The sequence below is a fragment of the Pristis pectinata genome, chromosome 13, assembly GCF_009764475.1.
Source record: "Pristis pectinata isolate sPriPec2 chromosome 13, sPriPec2.1.pri, whole genome shotgun sequence".
Classification (NCBI taxonomy): domain Eukaryota; kingdom Metazoa; phylum Chordata; class Chondrichthyes; order Rhinopristiformes; family Pristidae; genus Pristis; species Pristis pectinata.
In genome coordinates, this window is record NC_067417.1 from 45,923,871 (window position 1) to 45,943,995 (window position 20,125).

General features: G+C 50.0%; 1 protein-coding gene across 1 annotated transcript in view; it reads right to left on the bottom strand.

The window, feature by feature from the left end:
- The window catches only part of elmo3 (engulfment and cell motility 3), a 121,362-nt gene that overhangs the window by 79,517 nt on the left and 21,720 nt on the right, over positions 1 to 20,125 (bottom strand). The window contains exon 2 of the mRNA XM_052028039.1: positions 2,689 to 2,820. Within this exon, the coding sequence (XP_051883999.1) occupies positions 2,689 to 2,766 (78 nt within the window). The 5' untranslated portion in view covers positions 2,767 to 2,820. The remainder of the gene's footprint in view (positions 1 to 2,688; positions 2,821 to 20,125) is intronic.

The window sequence follows — 20,125 nt, forward strand, 5'->3', positions numbered from 1 at the left end:
GGAAAACGTCTAACACGAGGGAACATAATTTTTAGGTGATTGGAGGAAGGTATAGGGAGGATGTTGGGGTAAGTTTTTTTTTTACACAGAGAGTGGTGGGTGCTTGGAACGCACTGCCGACAGAGGTGGTGGAGGCAGATACATTAGGGACATTTAAGAGACTCTTAGATAGACACATGAATGATAGAGAAATGGGGGGCTATGTGGGAGGGAAGGGTTAGATAGATCTTAGAGCAGGATAAAATGTCGGCACAACATTGTGGGCCGAAGGGCCGGTGCTCTGTTGTAATGTTCTATGTACTCTATGTGCACTTAGTTTGAAACAGCAGTCAGGGAATCGAGGGATGTGGGGTTAGTGTGGGGAAGTGATGTTGAGGTAAAAGCCGTGATCTTATTAAATGGTGGACTAGGCACAAGGAGCTGAATTTTTTTACTCTTGCAGCTCACTGCAGCTGGTGCATTTTGATCTGATGGTCTCCTTTCGAAGCTTGGCCAGATCCTCCAGTTCTTCCGATGCGGCTCCCTCAGGAACCGCTCGTGGTCCCAATAGTAGCTGGCCGGAACCGCCAACCGGAGAGCCCTGCCGTGAATGAATCCGGTCCTGACCTCTGTCCCACTGATGTGATCAACTCAACGAGAAACGGGCCAAAATGCTGAGAGATGAGAATCCCTCTGGCCCACCAACATCCCATTTCACAATTGTCATCACTCCCTAACGTGACAAATCCCTTTGCTCTAAACTCCTGTTGAAAAACCACCTCAATACTTTGCATCCCCTCAGTTCTAGCTCTCGTGAATTCCCACCTTGTAGATGCTCCATCACTGACAGCCACATCTTCAACTGCATGCTACTAGGCTCACAAATACCCTCCCTAAGCATCGCCTCTCTCTTTCCTCTTCAATACGCTCCTGAACCTCTAACTTTTTGACCACTGTTTCAGTTAGTTGTCCTAACGTCCACAAGGAAGGCGTGCCGGCATCTTTACTTTCTTAGAAGGTTAAGGAGGTTCGGTTTATCACCGAACGCTCCAATAAATTTCTACAGATGTACTGTTGAAAGTATCCTGACTGGCTGCATCATGGTCTGGTACAGCAATTCAAATGCGCAGGAACATTAGAAGCTCCAGAGAGTAGTGGACTCAGCCCAATATGTCACCTCCCCACCATCGGTAGTATCTACATGAGGCACTGCCTCAAGAAGGTAACATCTATCATTAAAGATCCCCACCATCAGGGCTGTGCCATCTTCTCACAGCTACCATCGAGCAGGAGGTACCGAAGCCTGAAGTCCCACACCACCAGGTTCAGGAACAGCTAGTTCCTTTCAATCATTTGGTTCTTGAACCAACCTGCACAACTGTAATCACTATCTCAGTACAGCAACACTATGACCGCTTTGGACTACAAAAGATGGTTTTTTGTTCTAATTGTGTTCTTTCTTGTAAAACTTGTGTATAATTTATGTTTAAGTTATGTTTTCCTTGTGAATGCTGCTTATCTGATGCTCTGTGCCTGTGATGCTGCTGCAAGTAAGATTTTCATTGCACCTGTGCACACATGGACTTGTGCATGTGACAATAAATTCGAGTTTGACTTTGAACTTGCATGCTTACTTTCAAATTTTCTTTAGTTATAGCCTCAGGAATCGTTTTGCAAAGTTTTACTAAGTTAAGCAGGTTGCTGTTAAGGAATGCGACCTTAGACGGTACGTATGTCTGAGCTCATGAGCGTCTTCAGGGAAGGCCCCCTAGAAACATCAGACCTGCTCAGAACTCCAAACACCCTAGGAGGAGGAGAAGGATTCTAACCACAAGTCCATCAACCCAGGAGAACTCTCTAGCAATCAGAAATCTAGAAAACCCAATACTTTTCATTTGAAATTAAATTTGAGCCTGGATAACTTGGAGTATTTAAAGCTTCCTGATTGAAACAGGCTTGGAGTTAGTGAGTTCTGGGATGGCTGCATACAGTTCAGTAGCCGAATCAGTAATCCATGGGTCTTATTGAGTGCAGTCTTGAGAAGCACAATGTCTGGCTTTGTGTCGCTTTTTAAGAAGCTCTATGCACCGGGAAACACAATTAAAGACCGAGTGACTTCATCCTGACACTCTGGACTCTATTCACTCAGTTGTACTGCCCCCAAGACAGCTAAATGGACAATGCTGTGGCTTTTATTGGGCTCTGCATTGCTCCCAGTCCCCTGCCCTTCCATAATGACCTTGTTTGTGAACCGATCCAACACTAAAGACCAGCCTGAAGTCCCACATCACTAGGTTCAAAAACAGCTACTTCCCTTCAACCAGTCGGTTCTTGAACCAACCTGTACAACCCTAATCACTACCTCAGTAGAGCAACACTATGACCACTTTGCTCTACAACGGACCTTACATTTTTTGGTTCTAATTGTGTTCCTTCTTGTAAAAATTGTGTATAATTTAGGTTTAATTTATGTTTCTGTTGTGAATGTTGTGTATCTGATGCTATGTGTCTGTGATGCTGCTGCAAGTAAGTTTTTCATTGCACCTGTGCACACATGTACTTGTGCATGTGACAATAAACTCGACTTTGACCTTGACTACAGGTACCCAACTGCCCTCGAGCTGTTCTCCTCTGTCTGCTGCTGGGAATCGAGGAGAAATGAGTGGAAATTTCCCGGCGGGGGTAAAACTCTCCAGACGAGTCCCTTACCTGGTCAAGGTCAATGAGCTGAGGATAAGCTCCAGGCATCTGAACGGCAATCTTCACTATATCTTTGGGAGGTGGCATCTTGGCTTTGGTCTGTAGGGGCCGTGGTGTAGACTCACCTCACTGAAGGGGAACCTGAACAAAGTGGGGACAAGGAGACGAATTATATCAACGAATAATTCACAACAAAGGACGTTCCTCCTTTCCCTCATCTTCCCAAATTCTGTTGCTTCCAACACTTGGAAGCCTGCAGGTGCACATTCGGACAACTGTGGCAAGAGGAAAAACTTTCCTTTGATCCATTAAAATCCAAATAGATTTTCTCTTTCCCTCATTATCTCAGTGCCACACCTAGATCAATGAGGGGCACCGTGGTGCATCAATTAGTGCTGCTGTCTTGCAGCTCCAGTGACACGTTTGACCCTGACCTCGGGTGTTGTCTACGTAGAGGTTGTATGATCTCTCTGTGACTGTGTGGGTTTCAATTGAGTGCTCTGGTTTCCCCCCACATCCCAATGAGTATTGATAGGTAAATTGGCCCCTGCAAATTGCCCCTTACTTCATATAAGTGGTAAAAGAACCAAAGGGGACTTGATGGGGATGTAACAGAGAATAAGTGGTGAGCAAAGAGGAGATTTACAAGGATGTTGCCGGGACTCGAGGGACTGAGTTATGGAGAGAGGTTGAGCAGGTTGGGACTGTTTTCATTGGAGTGTAGAAGAAGGGGTGATCTTATAGAGGTGTATAAAATCATGAGAGGCATAGAGAGGGTGAACGCGCGCAGGGTTGGGGAATCAAGAACTGGAGGGCATAGGTTGAAGGTGAGAGAGGAAAGATTTAATAGGAACCTGAGGGGCAACTTTTTCACTCAGAGGGTGGTCAGTAGATGGAACGAGCTGCCAGAGGGAGTGATTGAGGCAGGTACATTAACAGCATTTAAAAGGTACTTGGACAGGGATATGGATAGGAAAGGTTTAGAGGGATAAGGGCAGGAAAGGTTTAGAGGGATAAGGGCCAAACGTGGGCAAATGGGACTAGCTTAGCTGGGAATCTTGGTCAGCATGGACCAGTTGGGCCGAAGGGCATGTTTCTGTTCTGTATGACTCTAAGGGGAGTGGGGCTGATGGGGTTAGTCTGTTGGAAGCTGGTCACGGAGCCAAAGGGCCAAATGGCCTCTCCTGTGTCATAAGAAGTAATTTTGTTTTATAAACTGCAAGTAGATAGTAGGGCAGGCATGGTAGTGTAGCGGTTAGCGTAACGCTATTACAGCGCCAGCGACCTGGGTTCAATTCCCGTCGCTGTCTGTAAGGAGTTTGTACGTTCTCCCCGTGTCTGCGTGGGTTTCCTCCGGGTGCTCCGGTTTCCTCCCACATTCCTAAGACGTACGGGTTAGGAAGTTGTGGGCGTGCTACGTTGGCGCCGGAAGCGTGGCGACACTTGCGGGCTGCCCCCACAACACTACACAAAAAAGATGCATTTCACTGTGTGTTTCGATGTACATATGACTAATAAAGAAATCTTATCTTAGTCTGCTGGGTGTTATAGAGTCATAGAGACAGCACGGAAACAGGCCCTTCGGCCCACCGAGTCTGTGTCGACCATCAACCACCCATTTACACCAATCCTACACTAATCCCAGTTTTATCCTCCCCACATTCCCATCAGCTTCCCCCCCCCCCCCCGATTCTACCCCTCACCCACACACTAGGGGCAATTTACAGCAGCCAATTAACCTACTGTTCCCACACATTTTTGGGACGTGGGAGGAAACCGGAGCACCCGGAAGGAACCCAGCTAGTCACAGGGAGAACGTACAAACTCCACACAGGCAGCAGCCGAGGTCAGGATCGAACCCAGGTCTCTAGTGCTGTTAGACAGCGGCTCTACCCGCCACGCCACTGTGGATTAATCCAATGAAGGAGTCTGCACTTGTACAGTGCCTTTCACATCTTTAGGATAACTAGAACCAATGAAATAATTCAGCAGAGGGCTCCCTGTAGCAATGTGACAGCCAGCTTGCATAGAGAAAACTCTCAAGTAGGTACTGGCTGGTTTACCTTTAGCGGGTTAACTGTGTCATGGAACATAGAAGACCATTCAGCTCACCACATCAATGCTGACCAGCGGACATCCAGCTATAATAGTCCCAGCTTCTATCACTTGGTCATTAGCCAAGGCAATTTACATTTATCCTTGCCACTCATCTACGTATCCATAACGGCACCATCCACTGAGAGCAGAGCAACTTTGTACACTGATAGCCAAATCTCAGCCCAAGCCCAGGTAAACGTCATTCCCTGAATGGATATCACAGACCTCCCATGCCACTGAGGTAAACTGTAAGCCTTTGCGTTATCAGTGAAGATGTTCCCGTACCTTGCATAATCAGGAGTTAACTGCAGCAAGCTCCCTCAACCATGAACATCAAAATGGCCATCTAACACACTTAAGTGACATTGGTTGGATTAAAATCACGAGCCAGAACTTTGAACATAGAACGGTACAGCACAGTACAGGCCCTTCGGCCCACAATGTTGTGCCGACATTTTATCCTACTCTAAGATCTATCTAACCCTTCCCTCCCACATAGCTCCCCAGTTCTCTATCATTCATGCGTCCATCTAAGAGTTTCTTAAATGTCCCTAATGTATCTGCCACCTCGACTTCTCAACAAGGAACTCCTCAACTTTTCTTCAAAACGATATCAAAGAATTTTTTGATTTGCACTGACAGGCAGAGTGGCGCAGCTGGTGGATCGGCTGCCTCACAGCCCCGGAGCCCCGGCTTCAATCCTGAGCTCTGGGGCCGTCTGCGCCGAGCTTCGCTCTGGTTTCCTCCGGCATCCCAAAGATGCGCGGGTTGGTAGGTTAATTGGCCGTTGTAAGTTGCTCCCAGTGTGTTGGTGAGGGGTAGAATCTGGGAATGTGGGGAGAATGAAAAAAAAGAGGAATTTGTGTAAATAGATGTTGTTGAACAGCATGCCCTCAGTGAGCTGAAGGGCCTGTTTCCATACTGTACGACTGTGATTCCATCTGTCAGTGCTATATTGGAGTGTCAGTCTAGACTAAATATTCAAGCGTCAAGACTGGGGACATGAAGTCAGACCTGACATCGTCTGTTGATGCCGTAACCAATTCTGCTCACTTCCCGGCTACCCACATCATGTCCTTCAGAGACCAGCTCTGGTTTCTGGGAACTAGAGCTGGAAGCTAAGCAAAACTGGGATTATTCCCTGCGGAAAAGGAGTAAACCAAGTCCCCTTTAACTTACCCAGGAAAACAATCCACTACGGCTAAAATAACAGGGAGAAAAGACTCACTGACAAGAATGAGCAGCAAGAAATGAGAGGGACAAAGACTCTCTGTCAAAGAGCACAGGCAACGGAGTGAGGTACTGTGGACACAGATGTGTGAGAAGTGACCCCCAGAGAGAAAGGATGGATGGAGATAGCAAGAAGGGAGATCGTGATTGGTCAATAGTGCAGTTGGTTAACATTGAATAGCCTTCGATCAGTCACTGCAGAAGAACCCCCATCGTCCCTCTGTTCTCTTTTGTCCAACTCCACTGCCTTTTCCCCACAGCCCTGCAAGTAACTCTCCTGCAAAAATTTTCTCAATCCCTCTTCGCAACCTGCCTCCACCCTTCTTCTGGATCTCTTGCTGTGTGAAAATCTGGTTTCTTCGTCTCACCCTTGGTTGTCTTGGCAATGATCTGTGCCCTGACTCTCCCGCCTCAGAAAACTATTTCTTCTTAGTTAATCAGAATCTTCCCGACTCAAGCAATTTTCCCCTTAACTTCTTCCAATACAAGGACAACCTGAGCTTCTCCCATCACTCATTTTACCCTCTGCACCCACTCCAAAGTCTTGACACCCTCACCAAAACTGGCAACAATACTCCAGTATTTTATAAAGAATTAGTACAACTTCCTTTCTTCTGTGCTGATGCCTGCATCAGTAACACCAAGGAAACTGACCTGCTTTTTGGCAGCCTTCCAAACCTCGTGCAAGTTGTTGGACCTTTCCTCTGCGTCTCAGTGAACAGAATGCTAGCTGTAGTGTGACCACATCTAGACCAGTTTCAGCACGAGTGCCGCTGGCTCATGGTGGACTGATTCAACTGTTAGTCACCGAGGTCCCTTTGCTATTCCCCAAGGCCCTGTGTATGTCCTGCCCTGGTTTAACTTCCCAAAATGCATCAATTCACACTTGTCCGAGTTAATTCCAGAGACCCATTCGCAGAACTTTGCCGCCACTTCTCCTCGCCTAGAACTATCCTCCCTGACCACATTGTGGTAAAAGGTTGTTGAATGCTGGATCTTCCCATCTCCCCCAGAAACCAGCTATCTCTGACACAGTGCCCAAGTACAACACCGCACATCTATTGATAGATTGTCGGAAACCTCAAACACTCCCCTCTGCAGAATCTTCCCCACTCCGCTGCCGTGTACTGGAAGCTGCTACATCATTTCCGACTCGCGTATTGAATACGAAAGAACCGATGGCATCGTGGCCAAGTTTGGAGACAATACAAAAATAGGTGGAAGGATAGGTAGTGTTGCGGAGGCAGGGAGTCTGCAGAAGGACTTGGGCAGGTTGGGAGAGCGGGCAAAGAAGTGACAGATGGAATACAGTGTAGGGAAGCGTGGGTTATGCACTTTGGTAGGAAGGATAAAGGTGTAGACCATTTCAGAAATGAATTCAGAGAGAATTCAGAAATCAGATGTGCAAAGGGACTTGGGAGTCCTGATTCAGGATTCCCTTAAGGTTAACTCGCAGGGCAAGTCGGTAGTAAGGAAGGCAAATGCAATGTTAGCATTCATTTCAAGAGGACTGGGATATAAAAGCACGGATGTACTGCTGAAGTTGTATTGGTCAGACCGCATTTGGAGTTTTGTGAGCAGTTTTGCGCCCCGTATCTAAGGAAAGATGTACTGGAGCTACAAGAGACTGCAACAACACACAATCTGCTGGAGGAACTCAGTGGGTCGAGCAGCATCTGTGGGGGGGGGGGGGGGGGAGGAATTGTCGATGCTTCGGGTCGAAACCCTGCATCAGGAAGGATGTGCTGGCCCAGGAGAGGATCCAGAGGAGGGTCACAAGAACGGTGAAAGGGTTAAAGTATGAGGAGCGCTTGATGTCTCTGGGCCTGTACTCCATGGAGTTCAGAAGGATGAGGGGGGGGATCTCATTGAAAACTACCGCATATTGAAAGGCCTGGACAGAGTGGACGTGGAGAGGATGTTTCCATCAGTGGGAGAGTCCAGGATCCGAGGGCACAGCCTCAGAATAAAGGGACGTCCCGTTAAAACTGAGATGAGGAGGAATTTCTTCAGAGGATGGTCGGTCTGTGAAATTCGTTGCCACAGAGGGCTGTGGAGGCCAAGTCATTGGGTGTATTTAAGGCAGAGGTTGATAGGTTCTTGACTGGTAAGGGGGTTAAAGGTTACGGGGAGAAGGCCAGAGAATGGGGTTGAAAAAAGAAAAAAAAATCAGCCATGATTGAATCGTGGAGCAGACTCGATAGGCCGAATGGTTCAATTCTGTTCCTATATCTTATGGTCTTTTGATATCTGCCAAGCATGTCCAGCCCTGTTCTGTGAAATCTCTCGTCACCTAGTCTCACCACTCTCCATACAACCAGGCAAAAGCAATGTCACCTAGGAAGGGGCCTGGCCACTTGATGGGGTGGGGGTGAGGTGGAGGGTATTCTAGGGGGTCAGGACAGGGTAGACATCGAGGCGTTTCCACCAGTGGGAGAGCCACAAACAAGGGGACACAGCTAACAAAATAAGGGGCCAGTCATTTAAAACTGAGGTACATAGAAACTTCTCTCAGAGGGTGATGAATCTCCAGAATTCTCTGCCCTCGAGTGTGGTGGAGGCCGGATTAAGGTTAGAACACATTGGATCCAGGATGAGTCGGCAAATTGGACACAAAATTTGCTTGATGATAGGAGGCAGAGGGAGGTGGCAGAGGGTGGATTTTCCAGATGGGAGCCATGTGAGCGGTGGTGTACCGCAGGGATCGGTGCTGGGCCCTCTGTCATTTGTCATGTATGTAAATGATTTGGATGGAATGTGGGTGGTCTGATTAAAACATTTGCAGATGACACCAAAATCAGTGGTTTAGGAGACAGCGAAGAAGGTTGCCTAAGGTTACAGTGGGATATAGATCAACTGGGAACAAGGGCAAGGGAATAGCTCATGGGATTTCACTCAGGCAAGTGTAAAGTGATACATTTTGGGAGGGTAAACCAGGGCAGTACATTCACAGTGCCCTGGGGAGTGTTATTAAACAGGCAGACCTTGGGGTACGAGTACATAGTTCCCCGAAAACTGGAACGCAGGTGGATAGGGCAATAAATAAGGAGTAAGATATCCTTATTAGTCACACGTACATCAAAACACACAGTGAAATGAATCTTTTGCGTCGAGTGTTCCGAGGGCAGCTTGCAGGTGTCGCCACACTTCCGGCGCCAACATAGCATGCCCACAACTTCCTAACCCATATGTCTTTGGAATGTGGGAGGAAACCCACGCAGACACGGGCAGAACGTACAAACTCCTTACAGACAGTGGCGGGAATTGAACGCAGGTCGCTGGCGTTGTAATAGTGTTATGCTTGCCGCTACACTACTGTGTCTGCCCAACCACTGTGCCTATCCCTGGTATATTAGCAGAGGCACTGAGTTACAAAATGTTGGTTAGGCCACACTTGGAGTACTGTGCGCAATTCTGGTCACCGCAACTATAGGGAGGGTGTGATTGAGCTGGAGAGGGTGCAGAAAGGATTTAAATGGGATCAGAGGGCTTGAGTCACCAGGAGCGATTGGATAAGGCTAGGTCTGTCTTCCCTGGAGCGAAGGAAGCCGAGAGGCACAACAGAGGTCTATAACGTTGTGAGAGGCAAAGACAGGGTAGACAGTCAGCATCTGTTTCCCAGCATAGGGGTGTCTAAAACTAGAGGGCATAGGTTTGAGGTGAGAGGGAGGAGGTTTAGAGGAGATCTGAGGGGTAAGTTTTTTCACACGACAGGTAGTCGGTACGTGGAATGAGCTGCCAGAGGAGGTGGTGGGAACAGAGACAGTAACAATATCGAAGGAGCATCTGGACAGGGACTTGAATGAGCAGAGCACGGAGGGATGTGGAATGAATGCAGGCGAGGGGGATTGGTATAGATAGGCACGATGGTTGGCAAAGATGCGGTGGGCCGAAGGGCCTGCTTCTATGCTGTACAACTCTTTGAGATATACTTAAGGTGGAGGTTGATAAATATCTGAAAGGTCGAGGAATTGAGGGTTGTGAGGAACTGGCACAGAAGAGGAGACGAGGCCAGCGTAGATCAGCCCTGACCATATTGAAGGGTGGGGCAGGCTTGAGGGGCCGAGTGGCCTCCTCCTGCTCCTATTTTCTTGTGTCCTTTGTCCTTGTGTTGACCTGCCACCAGTACCAGCCAATGCACTGAGCTGCGAGGGCAGCAAACGCCCAGGAACGGTAAGCAAAAAGTCTCTCTCTCCACGTCCTAACATGGAATACCAAGGAGCAGACAGTGGGGCTTCGGAATAAGAACACGCAAGGATCCAGCGTCCGATATCCTCCGGCTGGAGGCAGTGGAGCTCACACCTCCCCCTTGGGTTGGGAGTCCACTTGCTCCTCCTCATCTCCTTCCTGCTTGTTCTGGCGGAGAGTTTGGTAACCAGAGCTTGGGGGTCAAAGGCCTTGTTGGATAAGGCACCGAGGAACAGCTGGATAGGAACTTGCCAGAGGTTGTGGGTTGAGATAAATCAGGAATGTAATGGGAGCTCCGTGAACAGACCAGTCTAATCACATTCTGACAAATCGTTCCTACCTCCACCCAGAGCATTACAATCTGGCAGTTAACCCCTAAGATACCACAGGAAAGTCAGCACGCTTCAAGAGATGTCTAGTTTAGCGACTGATCCACAAATGGATGACATGCAGAGGGGTGGAAGGGAGGGATCGTTAGTAAAAGGTATGACACAGGATGAGGGGCAAAGAGAGAGAGAGGCAGAGAGCAGAGAGAGAGAGGCAGAGAGAGAGAGAGAGAGGCAGAGAGAGAGAGAGAGAGGCAGAGAGAGAGAGAGAGAGGCAGAGAGAGAGAGAGAGAGAGAGAGGCAGAGAGAGAGAGAGCAGAGAGAGAGAGGCAGAGAGAGAGAGAGGCAGAGAGAGAGAGGCAGAGAGAGAGAGAGAGAGGCAGAGAGAGAGAGAGAGAGGCAGAGAGAGAGAGAGAGGCAGAGAGAGAGAGAGAGAGCAGAGAGAGAGAGAGAAGCAGAGAGAGAGAGAGAGAGGCAGAGAGAGAGAGAGAGGCAGAGAGAGAGAGAGAAGCAGAGAGAGAGAGAGAGGCAGAGAGAGAGAGAGAGAGGCAGAGAGAGAGAGAGAGAGCAGAGAGAGAGCAGAGGCAGAGAGAGAGGCAGAGGCAGAGAGAGGGAGGCAGAGAGAGAGAGAGAGGCAGAGAGAGAGAGAGAGGCAGAGAGAGAGAGAGAGGCAGAGAGAGAGAGAGAGGCAGAGAGAGAGAGAGAGGCAGAGAGAGAGAGAGAGGCAGAGAGAGAGAGGCAGAGAGAGAGAGAGAGGCAGAGAGAGAGAGAGAGGCAGAGAGAGAGAGAGGCAGAGAGAGAGAGAGGCAGAGAGAGAGAGGGGCAGAGAGAGAGAGGGGGCAGAGAGAGAGAGGGGCAGAGAGAGAGAGAGAGGCAGAGAGAGAGAGAGAGGCAGAGAGAGAGAGAGGCAGAGAGAGAGAGAGAGGCAGAGAGAGAGAGAGAGGCAGAGAGAGAGAGAGAGGCAGAGAGAGAGAGAGAGCAGAGAGAGAGAGAGAGGCAGAGAGAGAGAGGCAGAGAGAGAGAGAGGCAGAGAGAGAGAGAGGCAGAGCGAGAGAGAGAGAGAGGCAGAGAGAGAGAGAGGGGCAGAGAGAGAGAGAGGCAGAGAGAGAGAGAGAGGCAGAGAGAGAGAGAGGCAGAGAGAGAGAGAGGCACAGGGGGAGAGAGAGAGAGGCCCAGAGAGAGAGAGAGGCAGAGAGAGAGAGAGAGAGGCAGAGAGAGAGGCAGAGAGAGAGAGGCAGAGAGAGAGAGAGGCAGAGAGAGAGAGGGGCAGAGGGAGAAAGAGGCAGAGAGAGGGGCAGAGAGAGAGAGAGGCAGAGAGAGAGAGGCAGAGAGAGAGAGGCAGAGAGAGAGAGAGGCAGAGAGAGAGAGGCAGAGAGAGAGAGAGGCAGAGAGAGAGAGAGGCAGAGAGAGAGAGGCAGAGAGAGAGAGGCAGAGAGAGAGAGGCAGAGGCAGAGGCAGAGAGAGGCAGAGAGAGAGAGAGAGAGGCAGAGAGAGAGAGGCAGAGATAGAGGGGCAGAGAGAGAGAGAGAGGCAAAGAGAGAGAGAGAGGCAAAGAGAGAGAGAGAGGCACACACAGTGGGGGAGAGAGAGAGAGAGAAAGAGACAGACAGAGTGGGAGAGAGACAGAGACACGCACAAAGGGGAAGGGAGGGGGAAGGGAGGGGGAGGAAAGGGAGGGGGGAAGGGAGGGGGGAAGGGAGGGGGGAAGGGAGGGGGGAAGGGAGGGGGGAAGGGAGGGGGGAAGGGAGGGGGGGAGGGGGAGGGGGAGGGAGTGGGGGGAGGGAGGGAGGGGGAGGGAGGGGGAAGGGAGGGGGGAATGGAGAGGGGGAAAGGGAGAGGGGGAAGGGAGAGGGGGACGGGAGGGGGGAAGGGAGGGGGAAGGGGAGGGGGGAGGGAGGGGGGAGGGAGGGGGGGGAGGAGGGGGGGGGAGGGAGGGGGGGAGGGAGGGGGGGAGGGAGGGGGGGAAGAGGGGGGAAGAGGGGGGAGGAGGGGGGAGGAGGGGGAGGAGGGGGGAGGAGGGGGGAGGAGGGGGAAGGGAGGGGGAAGGGAGGGGGAAGGGAGGGGGGAAGGGAGGGGGGAAGGAGGGGGGAAGGGAGGGGGAAGGGATGGGGGGAAGGGAGGGGGGAAGGGAGGGGGGAAGGGAGGGGGGAAGGGAGGGGAGGAAAGGGAGGGGAGGAAAGGGAGGGGGGAGGGAGGGGGGAAGGGAGGGGGGAGGGAGGGGGGAAGGGAGGGGGGGAAGGGAGGGGGAGGGAGGGGGGAGGAGGGGGAGGGAGGGGGTAAGTGGTGGAGCAAGGAAGCAGCATGAGGAAGGTGTGGGGAGAGTGAATATGGGGAAGGGATCATGGGGGGTCGTGAACCTGAGGTGTGGTGGGAGGGGGAATGTGGGGGTGTAGGGCTGACAGGGGGCAGGGGAAGGGGGGCAGGGAAATGAACATTTCAAATTATTGGAGGGGTTACATATCATTGACAAATAGTTTTCTTTAGAGCAAGACATTGGTGAAAGAACAACGTGTAAACATTTTGGGATAAGGCTGAGTTGGTGAAGGAGATGAGCAGCTGTGAGGCAGCCGGCCGATACAGCCAGCTTCAACTGGAAGGCCTGTCCAAACATGTAGCCCCTGAATTCTCCCCAACAGCAACCCCCCCTCACTCCGACACCCGGGCGGCTAATCCCACAAAACAAACCAGATTTACGGTGTGTCTACATTCCTCAAAAATGTTATGGAGCGAGATGAATAAACTCGGGAGGCATCAAATGATTTGCGTTCATGTTGCAATATTTCTCCACCTCAGTAACATCCAACGTTTCTTGCAACCAACCAGCACCCGTGGCATTGGATCAATGCACAGCAAGCTCCCACAAACTATAATGAATTAGGTGATGATGGCTGAGGAATGGGTATTGAGAAATAGCAGCGAGGAGAGCCATCGATATCAACCACTGGGTCCTTTAACCCCAGCCACAGAAGCAGAGGTGGCCTTGGCTGAAGTTCTGACGTGATATTGCACCATCAGTCCATATTTGTCCTTGAACCACTGGGGTGGACCTTGAACCTGCAAGCCTGACTCACAGGCAACAGGGACTCCACCGAGTCCTGCCCATCCCCTCGAGCAGAGTGCCTTTGTACCAAGATGAGAAATGGACATGCACCTCTAGTGGCTACTCTATCTCGTCAAAGCTGCCCATTCCTATTTGCTCCAATGGTCTCCCTCTGCCTTAAATATCCTCAATGACTGACATCCACAACAATCCACTGAGGGAGAGAATTCCAAGGATTTACAATGCTCTACATAAATAGATGTGGCCTAACTCAGTCCCAAATGGCTAATCCCCTGTCCTAAGACTGTACCCTTAGTTCTAGACTTCCAGGGTATTGGTATAATATTGTCACTTGTACCGAGGGACAGTGGAAAAACTTGTCTTGCATACCGTTCGTACAGGTCAATTCATTACACAGTGCATTGAGGTAGTACAGGGTAAAAACAATAACAGAATACAGAGTAAATTGTCACAGCTACAGGGAAGTGCAGTGCAGGTAGACAATAAGGTGCAAGGTCATAACAAGGTAGATTGTGAGGTCAAGAGTCCATCTCATCATATAAAGGAACTGTTCAATAGTCTTATCACTGTGGGATAGAAGCTGTCCTTGAACCTGGTGGTATGTGCCCTCAGGATCCTGTATCTTCTGCCTGATGGGAGAGGAGAGAAGAGAGAATGACCCGGGTGGATGGGGTCATGATTATGCTGGCTGCTTCACCAAGGCAGCAAGAGGTATAGACAGAGTCCATGGAGGGGAGGCTGGTGTCTGTGATGTGCTGGGCTGTGTCCACAACTCTCTGCAGTTTCTTGCAGTCCCGGGCAAAGCAGTTGTATACCAAGCTGTGATACATCCAGATAGGATGCTCTCTGTGGCATCGATAAAAGTTGGCGTGTGTCAAAGGGGACATGCTAAATTTCTTTAGCCTCCTGAGGAAGTAGAGGAACTGGTGAGCTTTCTTAGCCGTGGCATCTACATGGTTGGACCAGGACAGGCTTTTGGTGATGTTCACTCCGAGGAACTTGAAGTTCTCAACCCTCTCGACCTCAGATGAGTGTGTCCTGGTGAAGCCACACCTGGTGTATTGTACCCGGGGCTGATCTCCTTACCCACAGAAGGATGCACCTTCCATAGAGGGAGTGCAGTGAAGATTCACCAGATTAGATTACTGGGACGGCAGTATTGCCATAGAGAGAGAGAGATCAGGTCAACCTCACTAGAATTTTAAAAAATGAGGGAGCATCTTTTTTTCTTGTGTCCATTCAAGGGACGCGGGATTCACAGGCTGAGCCAACATTTATTGCCCATCCCTAGTTGCCCGTGAGAAGGTGGCGGTGAGCTGCCTTCTTGAACCACTGCAGTCCGTGAGGTGTGGGTCTACCCACGGTGCTGTTAGGGAGAGAGTTCCAGGATGGTTGGGGCATGGAATGTGCTGCCTGGGGCGGTGGTGGAGGCTGATACGTTGGTCAAGTTCAAGAGATTGTTAGATAAGCATATGGAGGAATTTAAAATCGAGGGATATGTGGGAGGAAGGGGTTAGATAGACTTAGGCGTGGTTTAAAGGTCGGCACAACATGATGAGCCAAAGGGCCTGTATTGTGCTGTATTGTTCTATGGTATTTTGACCCAGTAACGGCGATATATTTCCAAGTTGCGACGGTGTGTGGCCCGGAGGGCGACTCCCAGGGGGTGGTGTTCACCGAGCTTTTGCTGCCCTTGGCCTCCTCGCTGGGAGAGGTGGTGGGTTTGGAAGCTGCTGCCTGAGGAGTCTCAGTGAGTTGCTGCAGTGCATCCTGTAAATGGTACAGACTGCTGCTGCTGTGCCAGTGGTGGAGTGAGTGAGTGGGTGTGGATGGGGAGCCTATCAAGCGAACTGCTGTGTCCTGTATGGTGTCGAGCTTCTTGAGTGTTGTTGAAGCTGCGCTTATCCAGGCAAGTGGAGAGTGTTCCCTCACACTCCTGACTTGATCCTTGGAGGTGGTGGACAGGCTCTGGGGAGCTAGGAAGTGAGATACTCACCACAGGATTCCTCGCCTCTGACCCGCTCATGTAGCCACATTGTGTATGGGGCTACTCCAGTTCAGTTTCTGGTCAAGGGTAGCCATCAGCAATGGTAATCTAATTGAAACGTACAAAATTCTGACAGAGCTGGAGGCAGGGAGGATGTTTGCTCTGGCTGAGGGTGGGTGGGTCAAAAACAAGGGGTCACATTCAGGATAAGACATCGAGGACTGTGATGTGGAGACATTCCTCACTCAGACACTGAACCTGTGGAAATTTCTACCTCAGAAGGCAGTGGAGACCGACTTGCTGAATATAGTTAAGGAGGAGATAAATCTGGACACAAAGGATACAGGGAGAGGGCAGGCATATGGTGTCGAGTTGGAGGGTCAGCCATTATCATGTGGAATGGTGGACAGGCTCGAGGGACTGGCTCCTAAATTCTACACCTTTTAATTTCTCCATCCTGAGGAAACAGGCTTTTGGCACCTCCGCTCTCCACTTGACACCCAGCCTGGTACTTCCCAATGACATCAGCCCTTGACCTCCATCACTCCACAGGGAACAGCCTTCTCACAAGACAGTTCCCTCAGCCTGAGTTTCAACAGAGTGAATCATTGCTACCCTGACCCCTATGCAAGTGTATCCATCTTTAGCTGGTGACCACAAGTGCACAACGTACTCCAAATTAGCTCTCAATCACAGTAGGTCTTCCTTATCCTTGTACTCCAATCCTCCTGTAAGGCCAGCGTAACCTTCCACTTCCCAATTGCCCTGTTCCCCCAGCACGTTTATTGTCTGCTTCTCAAGACCAACACCCCAAGCTCCTTCATTCTTCTCAACATATCTTTCCCCCCCATTCCTCTAAGCAAAGTGAATAACCGCACATTATACCTCACCTGCTACTTTCCTGTCCATCCAAACTCTCCCTATCCTCGTGCACGTCCTCTGTGGCCTCTCCACAGTGCACCAGCCTGTCTAACTGTGTTTCAGCAGCACACAGGCACATTACACCATCTTTCCTCCATGTCAGTGGACAGTTACTAATTCTTATGCTATTCCTCTGGTAAGGGGGATCTGAGAAATTCCACTGATGAGCACAAGAGCCAGTGTGGTACCCAGAAAATCGCTGAACTAATCTGAATCTACACTACAGAAACAAGGCTACACCTCTGTTGTATTGTCCACACAAACCTCCTGCCACCCCCGATCAACTTTTCCACACTGTTTGACGTTCTCCTGTGCACACCAAGCCTCTCCAAAAAATCCATGACCTCCAGTATATCTTGTTATGGGAGAATTGAGCCAGTGCTTCAGAATAAGGGGTCACATATTTATGACAGAGCATGGAGTCATGGCGACGTACAGCATGGAAACAGGCCCTTCGGCCTATGCCAACCATCAGGACTATCTGTGATACAAGATGAGAAGAGGCATAGATCGAGTGGACAGTCAGAGACTTTTTCCCAGGGCGACAATGGCTAACGCGAGGGGGCATAATTTTAAGGTGATTGGAGGAAGGTATAAGGGGGATGTCAGGGGTAAGTTTTTTTTTACACAGAGAGTAGTGGGTGCGTGGAACGTACTGCTGACAGAGGTTGTGGGGGCAGATACATTAGGGACATTTAAGAGACTCTTAGGTAGACACATGAATGATAGAAAAATAGGGGGCTATGTGGGAGGGAAGGGTTAGATAGATATTAGAGCAGGATAAAATGTCGGCACAACATTGTGGGCTGAAGGGCCTGTACTGTGCTGTAGTGCCCTATGTTCTACCTAATCCTCCTTGCTGGCATTAATCCCTCTGTGCCCTGCTCATTCAAGTACCTGTCCAGATGTCCCTTAAATGTTGTGACTGTTCCTGCCTCCTCCACCTCCTCTGGCAGCTCATTCCAGATACCAACTACTCTGTGTGTGAAAAATTTACCCCTCAGATCCCCTCTAAACCCCCTCCCACTCTCCTTAAACCTATGCCTTCTAGTTTCAGGCACCCCTACACCCCCCCCCCCCCCCCCCCCCCCCCCACCGGCTCTCGACTCTTTCTGTGCCGCTCGTAATTTTATTTACCTCAACCTCCTACGCTCCAGGGAAATCAGAGCCAGCCTGTCCAATCTCTCCCAATAACTCAAGCCCTCCAATTGTGAGCTTTTGCAGTTCTCTTCCTCCAAGGGTGGTGGAACCAGAATCTTTGAGTACTTTTACGGGCAGAGTTAAATAGATTCTTGATAAGGAAGGAGGTGAAGGGTTACCGGGGGTAAGCAGGAATGCGGAAGTGATGTGAGAATTGGATCAGTCACAATATTATTAAATGTGGAGCGGGCTTGAGGGGCTAATGTGGGCAAATGCACAGTGGAGGGTGACAAGAGGAATCTTTCCCCCGTCTTAGTCCATCAAAGCTAATTGTGGCAAGATGCGGAGGTTCACCAGATTGGGGGCCTTTAGTTATGGGGACAGATCGGAGGACCTGCTTTCCCTGGTGCAGTGCAGGCTGAGGGGTAACCTGACGAGGTTACGAGAGGCAGAGATAGGATAGGTGGTCGAAATCTTTCTCCCCATGGTAGGGGGACCAAAAACAAGAGGGCAGAGGTTTAAGGTGAGAAGAAGGAGTCCTAAAGGGGATCTGAGGGGTAAGTTTTTTTTTTCCCCCACACAGAGAGTGGTTGATATCTGGAACCTGCTGCCGGAGGTGGTGGTGGAGTCAGGTACAATTACTATGTTTAAGAGGCATTTAGACACTCACTTAAATAGGCAAGGTACGGAAGGAAAAAGAGTCATAGCATTATACAGCACAGAAACAGGCCCTTCAGCTCAACTCGTCCAGGATGACCAAGATATCTATGTTCCTGTCCAAATAAGAAATAGAACACAGAACAGTACAGCACAGAACAGGCCGTTCGGCCCACAATGTTGTGCCGACATAGCTCATCCCTCCTACCTGCAGAATGCCCATATCCCCCCCATTTTCCTCTCATTCATGTGCCCATCCAAGCCCCTCTTAAAAGTTCCCAATGAATTTGCCTCCACCACCCTATCAGGAAACACATTCCAGGCATCCACCACTCTCTGAGTAAAAAAAAACTTACCCCTCACGTCTGTTCTGAACCTACCCCCTCTCACCTTAAACGCATGCCCTCTGGTACCAGATCGCTCAATAATGGGAAAAAGACATTACTTGTCCACCCTATCTATTCCCCTCATACTTTTATACACTTCCAACAGATCACCCCTCAGTCTCCACCATGCCGGAGAAAAGAACCCAAGTTTGTCCAGCCTCTCCTGAAAGCACATGCCCTCTGATCCAGGCAGCATCCTAGTAAACCTCCTCTGCACCCTCTCTAAAGCCTCCACATCCTTCCTATAGGAAGGTGACCAGAATTGCACGCAATACCAACTAGAGTTCTATAGAGATGCATCATGATTCCTATTGTCAATACCTCGATTGAATCTTTTAAATGTAATTGTCTCCAACACTTCCTCTGGCAGCTCGTTCCACATACCCACTACCTTCTGTGTGAAGAAATTGCCTCTCAGGTCCCCTATAAATGTTTCCCCTCTCACCTTAAACCAATGGCCTCTGGTTTTAGACTCCCTGACCCTGGGGAAAAGGCCATTCACCTTATCTCTGCTCCTCATAATTTTATAAACTTCTCTATGCTCACCCCTCAGCTTGCTACGCCCCAGGGAAAAGAGTCCCAGTCCATCCAGCTTCTCCTTGTAACTCAAGCCCTCCGTACCTGTTAACATCTGTTTATGGTCTAAATGCGGACAAATGGACGTGTTGGGCTGAAGGCCCATTTCTGTGGTATACCACTCTGTGACTCCAAGTCCGAAGTTGTTGGGTCTGAGGTAGACAAATCCAGCAACTTCACCCCACTCCTCTCCCTTCCCACCTCCCCCTTCTCCCCCTCCTACCCCGGAATGAAAAGCAAGTAGTTCCCCTCACAGACAGCCTGCCCAGCTTCAAAAGCCCAAGGGATAGCCCAAGGCCCTTCCGTGGAGCGCAGGAGAATGAGGGGAGATCTTATAGAGGTATACAAAATTATGAGGGGTATCGATAGGGTGAATGCATGCAGGCTTTTTCCCCCTCCATTTGGGTGAGACTAGAACTAGAGGTCATAGGTTTAGGGTGAAAGGTGAAATGTTTGAGGGGAATCTGAGGGGGAGCTACTTCACTCGGAGGGCGGCGCGAGTGTGGAACGAGCTGCCAGCGGAAGTGGTGGTTGCGGATTCAATTGTAACATTTAAGGGAAGTTTGGATAGGTGCATGGATGGGAGAGGTATGGAGGGCTATGGTCCAGGTGCAGGTAGATGGGGCTGGGCTGGCATGGACTAGATGGGCTGAAGGGCCTGTTTCTGTGCTGTAGTGCACTGACTCTTGTACAACCAACAGAGCTCTTGGGAACAAAACAGAAACCTGCTGTTGGTCTCCTTACCAAAAGCTGCTCTTCCAGATGGTGGAACCGAACAGATGTTTCATGATACAACTGGCTGCTTACTCACAAAGGAGCAGCTCCAACGCATCAACCGTGGAACTGCACGCTGACTGCATTGGTGCGCTTGGGCTTT